Consider the following 9375-nt stretch of genomic DNA (forward strand, 5'->3'; position numbering starts at 1 on the left):
CCCCTCCATCGGGCTAAAAACTTACATTCCGCCGTGGGCACCAGGACCAACACCCGATCCCCTGGGTTAAACACTCGGGGTTGTGTTCCCCGGGTGTACACGCGGGCTTGGGCCGCCTGTGCATCGGCCATGTGTTCTCGGACTATGGGCCAGAGTGATGCCATCCTCACCCTCATCTCCTCGACGTGGTCCACCATGGTGCGGTAGGGGGAGGGTTGGTGTTCCCAGGCTTCCTTGGCCAGGTCGAGTAGTCCCCGGGGTCGTCGACCGTACAGGAGCTCGAAGGGCGAGAATCCTGTAGACGCCTGGGGCACCTCTCTGATGGAGAACATAAGGAATGGCAGCAGTTGGTCCCAATTCTTACCGTCCTGGTCCATGGTCTTTTTCAGCATTTTTTTCAGTGTCTGGTTGAATCTCTCTACTAGGCCGTCCGTTTGGGGGTGATACACCGACGTCCTCAGTTGTGTCACCTTCAGCATGCCACACAGGTCCTTCATGATCCTAGACATGAACGGGGTCCCTTGGTCGGTGAGAATCTCCTCCGGTATTCCGACCCTGGAAAACAACATCACAAGCTCCCTTGCTATGCCCTTGGTGGCCATGGAGCGTAGGGGGATGGCTTCGGGATACCGGGTGGCGTAATCAACAATAACCAGGATGTACCTGTGTCCCCTGTTGGTCTTGGGTAGTGGCCCCACTAGGTCCATCCCGATCCTGCTGAAGGGGACGGTGATGATCGGCAGGGGCACCAGCGGGTTTCTGTGATGGGGTTGTGGGGCCACTTGTTGACATTCGGGGCAGCTCCGGCAGTAATCTTCTACGGCCTTTTTTATTCCGGGCCAGTGGAACCTGGCCCTCACCCTTTCCAGGGTTTTCTCCACTCCTAGATGGGCACCTAGGAGATGGGAGTGGGCTAACTGTAGGACAGAGGGTATAAAAGGACGTGGCACCAGTAACAACCTGAGGGGGGCCCCGTCCCTCATTACTACCTGGTATAGGAGCCCGTTATATATGGAGAAATGTGTGGGAGGGAGGTCTCTTACCCCGTCCAGTGGTCGTCCGTCTACGGCGGCCACCTGCCGAAGGGCGTTGGCTAGGTTGGGGTCCTCCAACTGGGCCGTCCCAAACCTCCCTGTGAGGGGCCCGGGTAAGATGGGCTCCTCCGGGTCCTGGGGAAACAGCCCGGCCAGCTCCTCTTCGTCGAGGGAGGGGGTATCTGCTTCCTCGGGGATGGGCGGCGCCTCTCCTTCGGGCTCACTGGGGCTGGCGGGTCCGTCGTTCTCGATGGCTGTGGCATAGACGTCATCGGGGTTGGGTTGGGTGGCCTCCACCAACGCCCGGGCCACGGCACTGGCGACTCCTTCCGATAGGGGAGAGGTGGAGATCTCCTCCCCCAGCCCACAGATGGCTTTCTTTTTGTACTTTCGGGGAGGGGTCGTACCTTGTTTCACCACCAGGCTGCGCCAAAGCTCCTGGAACACGGGCAGGTCTCGGCCGACGAGCACCTCTACGGGGAGTCCTTCCACGACTCCTGCAGTGCCGATGTATCTACCCCTCGTCGTGTAGATCTCTAGGGCGGTGGTGGGGTATTCGCGGGTCTCCCCATGGATGCACGTGACCGCTCGGGTGCCTGTTAGGAGCGGGTACTGAGCATACGTGGGTCTCACCAATGTAATGGCGCTCCCGGAGTCCACCATCGCTGAGGCGTCGCGGCCGTTGACTTTGACAGGGGTGAGGGGCATGTGGTCCTCGTGAGTGGCCCAGCATCCTGTAATCAAGCCGCATGGGCGACTCCCCTCACTGGCCGTGGGCATGGGTGCGTCCCGGCGGTGAGGGCATTCCCAGGCGATGTGCCCGATCTCGCCGCAGTTGTAGCACCTCCTCTCTTCCTGTCCAAACGCCGGCCGACGTCGGGGAAAGCCTGGGGGGAAGGAGGGAGACACATATTTATTTTCCTCAGTTTTAATTTTTTCTTTGCGGGTGGGCCCCTCTAATTTCTGGTTTCTTCCCCCACGCACTAAAGCTTGTGCTGCTTGGTAACCCTCCATTATTTCCACCAGGTCCTCGATGTTGCGGGGGTTTCTCTGGCCTGCCAATTTTTTTGCCTCATACGGGAGTGATCTGATGTATTTGTCCATGACCACGCGATCGGTGGGCGACACCTCTGTTGGCTCTGCGTGTAGCCAGGCCGTCGTAATCCTTTTGATCTCATGCATCTGGGCTCGCGGAGAAAGTGAGGCGTCATATGACCATTCATGAAATCGTTGGGCCTTTAAGAACAGCGTGACCCCGCATCGCTGTAACGCTTCCGCTTTCAAAACCCGGAAGTCAACTTTTCCAGCGCGCTCTAAGTCCTGATACGTTACTTGCGTTTCATTGATCAAAAAGGGGGCTATTAACTCTGCCCAGTGATCTTCTGGCCATTTTTCGCGGAGTGCCGTTGTCTGGAATATTTGAAAAAAAACTTCAACATCGTCAGCTGCCGTTTGTTTGAGCATGAAGCGCGCTGGATTGGCTTTCTCCACGGTATGTTGCTCCTGTTGGTTTTGTAACATGCCCTTGATTTCGCTTTGCATGGCATCCGCGCGTTCTGTTTGCAATTCCATATATTTCTCCATTTGTAGTTGCTGTTGGTATTGTTGTTGCTGCTGGGATTGGAGGATTTGCATTTGTAATTGCATGGCTTGTTCGTGGCGCTTTTGGGTTTCTTGGTTGCTAGCGATTAGCCCCGCTAGCAGCTCTTGAAATGGCACCGGGGTGGCCATGCTTACTGGGTCGGTTGGTCTATCGGTCAGCGTTGCCAGAACCGGGTTGTGCCCACATTCTCCACCAGTTGTGACAGCCCCCGGGGTGGACAGGGGGTTTCACGACAACACTGACCAATAAACACAACCAGTCGGCCGATAAACGGTTCAAGTGAGGTTTTTACTGAAGGTAGAGAGTGGAAAGAGGTAGGATAGACACTCAATAACACAAGGTCCGCTTTCCAGAGGGATGGTCGGTGTCCAATTCCACGGGTCGGTGCACAACGGGTATTCCTCAGACGGTCCAGGGCGCGGGCAGGAGCAGGGTAGTCGTACAGGCAGGGGTCGTGAGCCGGGCGGGTAGTCAGACGTTCCAGGGTGATCCAGGGGTAAGGCAGTCTTCTCCAAGGGTTTCGCTGATTAGGCTACTTCTTCTTCTTCTTCTTCTTCCTCTTCTACTCCTACTCTCTCCCGGTTTCCTGTTTCCTGGGCCCTTTTGTAGTCCCCTCCTCCTCCTCTGATAGGGTGTGGTCGCTCCCTCGTCTCTCCTCCTCAGGTGTTGCTTGTTGGGCTGATGGTGGTTTGGCGCTCTTTTCCATTCCCTGACATGGGGCTCCGCCTCCATGTCAGGCAATATCGTCCCTCTATCACTACCCCTCTGGGGTTGCCCCTCCGGCTGCCACAGTATATCGTCAAAACATATGTACCCATATCTACATTTTAACAGCTTGCTATCCTATCCCACTACTTCTGTCGCCTTTGCTCGGACCAGTTGAAAGTTTCGTGACGGCATCTTGCACAGTTGTGATGCTCTGCTTCTACAACGGGGAAGCATCACAGAGAGGTAGGGAAGGCCAAGAAATATCTACATATACAAAATCACACACTTGAAGATATTGAAAAAAACTATTGAAGGAAACAGGAGAGAAGACTGTGTAAAATGAGGGTGAGGAGAGAGGAAAGGCGGGAGGTGGTGGAGCATGTAGGAAAATGATGCCCTCCATCAGAGGAAGGTAAGAAGGATGAAAACATGAAGATGGAGATGAGAAGACAACAAGATGAGGATTTAGAGAAGACAAAAGAAGAAAAAACGATATTCAAAGCTAGAAAAGGGCGTGTGTGTCCTCGGCTGGACCGACTGAAATAGAAGCAGTCATTACTCCCTGCGCTGCGGTGACTGTTAACTGACTGTCTGATTGTCTGACTGTCGGTCCGATTGATCGTCTGGAAGTCTGATTGTGTCTCTCTTTCTGACTGACTTTCTGTGCTGCGTTCATAACGTCCTGTGGTCAGTTAGCAGCGAGGCAGACTGCAGGGTGGAGCTGCCTTCACTGTAACCACACACACACACACACACACACACACACACACACACACAGATGTGATTTCCTCTTGATCTGGATGTGAACTGTTGGCAGCCGAAACCTAACTCAGTATTTTACCATCTTTTCCTCAACCTAACTAAGTGGTTTTGTTCCCCAAACCTAACTAAGTAGTTTTGCTGCCCAAACCTAACTAAGTGGTTTTGTTGCCCAAACCTAACTAAGTGGTTTTGTTGCCCAAACCTAACTAAGTAGGTTTGCTGCCCAAACCTAACTAAGTGGTTTTGTTTCCCAAACCTAACTAAGTGGTTTTGTTGCCCAAACCTAACTAAGTGGTTTTGTTGCCCAAACCTAACTAAGTAGTTTTGCTGCCCAAACCTAACTAAGTGGTTTTGTTGCCCAAACCTAACTAAGTAGTTTTGCTGCCCAAACCTAACTAAGTGGTTTCGTTGCCTAAAGCTCACTAATTATTTTTGTTGCCTAAACCTATTTAAGTATTTCCGTTGCCTAAACCGTAGTGAGTTGTTTCCCGTGAAGACGGAAGTTTATTTTGAAAAGGTGGTATCCATGTAACGAGCAGATATTGAAAAGTGTAGCTCGACTTTCGTAGGAAAATTCACAAAAAATAAGACAGATTAGATCAATGATAATAGCTTTAGTGATGCTTTAGAGCGCTATTATCACATTCAAAGCTATCCAATACTTAAATTTATGACCAATTACCTGCAAAACAAATGCTAATGCCATCAGCTTCAGCTGTACTTGTTGTTCAGTGCTATGTAGCGATGTTAACTAAGGAGACATCTAAACATAGATTTCAGTTATTGGGGGTTGATGTGACTCAGAGGTTAATCACAAGTCAGTTAAATTCAGCATCTCATCTAAAGTAAAAAGAATAAAGCAGCCAATAGATTTAATACAGTTGTACTTCCAGATGTTAGCTGCCTTTTAGCGTAGATTTGCGCCCATGCGTGTTTGGCCGCAAATTTACAGACAAGTACAGACAAGACACCCTGATGTGTATAGAGCGAGCAGATCTTTCTTCTTTTTTTTCTCACAAAAGAAAGTAAAGTAGTTAATGTGAGGACAGAATGGCCGTGGAGTGCAAGTAAATGCAGAGGTATGATTATTTCGGGCACATTTTAAAACTCGATGGATCTGAAGTGAATTTCACGGTGTGAGATTCAACTGTACTAAACTGCGCACGTGCATTGAATTAAACTGTGCTTAACTGTACAGTAGCGAGCAGCCGCTTTGATGTCGCCCTGTTGTCGACTTTGCACTTCCTCTCAGGTTGTAAAAACCTGAACACACAGCTGTCTGTCATCACACACAGCGAGACAGCCTCTGTGTGTGTGTGTGTGTTTGTGTGCGTGTAGGTGTGTGTGTATGTGAGAGACAGAGAGAGAGGGAGGATGAAAAGCACAGCCTACCTGCTGCTTTCTCATTACTACCTCAGCAATGGTTAAGCGTGTGTGTGTGTGTGTGTGTGTGTGTGTGTGTGTGTGTGTGTGTGTAATGGGCTCTTTATGAACGGAAGCTATTGGCTGTTTGAAGTTTACGCTACTGGCAAAGAACGGAGAGGAGAGAGGTTTTGGGTTTTATGCAGAGTATGTATGTGTGTGTGTGTGTGTGCATATGCGTGTCAGTGTGTGTGTATAAAGGGGCCTCCCGCTAATAATCATTTACTGCAAGCGTGTGTACGCTAGGAAAGGGAGGTTTACACCTAATAATCGTGTTTCACATTTGTGTGTATGTGTGTGTGTGTGTGTGTCCTCAATGCTAAACAGGAACTGACCACCTGTTGATTGGCCATTCTGGGTCTGCTGTTGTGTCCCCCGGCATGCTTGCGATGCACACGCTCCATTAATGTTCTCTTTGGCTTTTTTAAAAGAAACTAAAGCAACGACTTCCACAATGGACACATAACAGAGGAATATGATAACAGCCCAGAGAGTAGGATTGCTGATTCCTTTTCTTTTCTTAAACCGCTGAGAAGCCTAATGCTAGGCAAAGTGAGGACCATGTCGTGGACAGACGGACAGACTGATACGGTTCTAGTCCACAATGCACTAATTGCAGAAAGTTGAGGAGATTGATACCACTATGTTAATATGATGTTACCTCCGACAGCCGGTTAGTTTAACTTAGAACAAAGTCTGGAAATGAGAAAATGCCAAGCCCTATTCTGTCCAAAGGTAAAAAGACAATAATAACAATAACAATAATAATAATAATAAGGACCCCTAAAACTCTCTAATTCAGGGTGTCTCAAACTTTTTGGGGCGAACTCAAACCAAACCGAACTCGAACAGTTGGCATATTTTCTCAATTTAGCTCGTTTGGGCTTAGCGTCACTTGACCCTGTGGACTAACTCAAATATTTCTTCATGCTCGCCAGCTATCTAGATGGCTAATAAGCCAAGCTAAGCAGCATATGTCTTGTTTTTCACAAGTGTGAAAATGACTTTACAGTTGTTGCTTCTGGCTCGTCCAGAAAATCAACACCAACATGTCGCTTTTACTCTTTAATTACAGATTTAGCAAAGAAGTCGGAGGCAACAAGTCACATAAGCGTATTTCCCAAACTATTTGACTGTATGTCAAACTATTCAAAATCAGATTGATATTGAATTCTCCTAAAACAAATGTATTTGTTTTTTTTTAGCTGTTTAAGTTACCCCAAACAGAAGTCGGGTTGAACACTATTAGCCCAGTTGTTCCCAAGAATGCTAAGCTGAACCTAAAAGTTGTAACATTTCACTCGAACTGTATATCTTATTTTGTTTATGTTTTAATTGGAATATTTCTGACTTCATCAACCATAAACCATATTACTGTCATGTCTTTCTGCAGCTGGTAATAAGTGAATCATGACATGAATATTGTCTAACTTACATTTATGCATAGGTCTTTGTTTATTTATCTTTGTTCTGCTTTGTTGTTGTTAAAGTTAACCCTAACCCAAAAACTAGGGTGAGGTTCCTTGCACATGTACACAAACGTTTCCAATAAAGCTGATTCGGATTGTGATATAGCCAGTGTGGGTGTGGGTGTGTGTGAGGGGGGGAGTCGTGTCTTGTCATGCGTACGTCTCAGGGTTATCTTTGTGGAAATAGAGGTGCTGTGAGACGAGCGACAGACATAAAAAAAAACATATAGAAAGACTATTTCAAATTGCCCTGAATGATGTAATATGATAATGATGTGTGTGAGAGGGTAAAGTGCAGGCCTGTGGGCTAGACTGACTATGCTCTACTGCCACCTGCCACCGACTGGAATTACTCACTGACACACAGAGAGAGAGAGAGAGAGAGAGAGAGAGAGTGAGAGGATAGGAATCAGTTAAATCTCAAAGAACATTATGAAGGAATTTCCTGGGTTGAAAGAGATAGAGCGAGAGGCAGTGTTGAGATAAAGGGCTTGTTAGTCCCCAGTCTTGTTTTCTCTCCTTCTCTCTCCCTTGGAGAACCCCCCCCCCCCCATATAATTGAAGGCCTCGCTTTGGTTTGGGAAGCAAGAGGAGGGACGGACAAAGACGGAGACGCAGTGATGGAGAGCGAGAGAGAGGGAAGCCACGTCCACATGTATGACTCACTCTCCTTCCCTCCCCCCTGCTCTATAACGCTTCCTCTATGACACTCTACCTCTCTCTCTCTCTCTCTCTCTCTCTGTCAACAAGGTCAAACTGAACTTAGAGCTGCGCTGATTTTCCCGGAAAATACTTCCACTGGTACTAATTAGTGATCCTACTATTGAGAGTAGTAACAGTAAATATCAATATCCCCTGGCATAGTAGCATTAGGAGTATCAGTAGTAGTATTGAGAACATTACTACTAGCAGCAGTATAAGCACTCCATGTGGTAAAATGTGCCTGAATGGTCGGGGCATGAGTTAGTCAGACACTAACACACATTGTCTGATTTTGATGTGCTCCCCAAGGTAAACTCAGACAGGCTTGGGGGGGGCACTATATTTGATAGTTGTTATCCCTTAGGCCCCTGATTGCACCGAGACGCGTCGCAACGGGCGCGGCAGCTTCAAAAACGCCCCTTGGCAAAGCGAACCCAGCAAATCAGCTGATGAGCCTGTGGAGCCTGCTGGTGTGTATGCGCAACCGGCCGATCAAACGTAAACAATAGGGGAGAAAAATGATTCAATTGCAGACATCGAGCTCTGGCTCGTTGCTTTGCTGTTGAATGAGGAGGGGAAAAATTCTATCGAGCATTGCAATAAAAAAAACGGCTAACATCAACCTTTTAGTCTGCCTTTGACCGTCCCTACCCCGTCTACCGGCATCAAAAAAGGAAGGCCCGCCTCTTGCTCAATCTGATTGGCTGCTTGGGCCAAGTGTGACATGGAAGAGCGTCGCGACTCCGCGCCTGGCACTGAAATGTTGAGAATATTTGAACTTCTTTGTCATACAATGAATTGAATGGAATTGGATTTCCCCAGCTGGGTCCCGATGATGCAGGATGACAATCGCTGTGACACCAGCCCAGTATCATGGCAGCTCGTGAAATAATGACGACAACAACCACAAGACTTTGAACCACGAGACCAGTGTTTGACGCAGCGATGTGGATTGATGGTTGTGGTTTTGTTGACGAAACCTAACCCATGCTAAACTAGTTGTTTAATGGCCTACAATGATGTTTTTCCAAAACCTAACTCAGTGGTTTTGTTGCCTAAACCTAAGTAGCGATTTTAAGCGAGACCGTGTTGGTCAGTCTGTGTGACTTCATGGTTCCTCCTCTTGGTTTGTGGGAGACGGACCCCTGTTTGGTTCTTCTGCTGTGGCCGTGCTTTCTTTCTCCAGGGCTGCAGACCTGATTGGGGGAGTAATCAGTGGCATTGGACACACCTGGGCCTCCATACATAAAGCCTGAGCAGCACGAAGACATTTTATTGAAAGATGTCCTCTCCTCCCATAACCGTTGTTGTGGCTTTTATTGTCTTTTCTTTGTTTTTTTTACACCCATGCAGCACATTTTCACACATTGACTTTCACTGACTTTACATATTCCTCCCATCCATTCATTTGACTTCTGTTGACTTACACTTAAACAACTTTTTGTTACGTACACCCACATGTCTCCTGTTTTCATCACAGTTGATTTTTTTTATGCAGGGTGTGTGTGTGTGTGTGTGTGTGTGTGTGTGTATAAAGGGGCCTCCCCCTTGTGTACAACCTTCAGAGCTGGCTGGAAAAAAATGAGTTAAAAAAAACCTATTGAGACGCATATTCTAAAAGTGCAGTATACATGTCCAAATAATGCTTCTAAAATCGGAATAATACTGACATATC

At 48.0% G+C, this 9375-nt stretch overlaps 1 protein-coding gene across 1 annotated transcript; it reads right to left on the reverse strand.

Annotated features, from left to right (window-relative positions):
- Nucleotides 1–216: 216 nt before the first annotated feature.
- On the reverse strand, nt 217–1757 carry LOC306787289 (uncharacterized protein). Its single transcript, XM_079282405.1, has 2 exons — nt 1044–1757; nt 217–895 (listed from the first exon to the last, which is right to left on the reverse strand). Exons 1-2 carry the CDS (start codon nt 1740–1742, stop codon nt 884–886), a joined length of 711 nt encoding a protein of 236 aa, XP_079138531.1. The 5' UTR covers nt 1743–1757; the 3' UTR covers nt 217–883.
- Nucleotides 1758–9375: the final 7618 nt, after the last annotated feature.

This window comes from Melanostigma gelatinosum, assembly GCF_949748355.1.
Source record: "Melanostigma gelatinosum genome assembly, chromosome: 13".
NCBI lineage: Eukaryota > Metazoa > Chordata > Actinopteri > Perciformes > Zoarcidae > Melanostigma > Melanostigma gelatinosum.

Bases quoted from the DNA above. Each gene is read 5' to 3' on its own strand.
- LOC306787289 (XM_079282405.1), bottom strand. From the start codon at position 1,742: ATGCCCCTCACCCCTGTCAAAGTCAACGGCCGCGACGCCTCAGCGATG.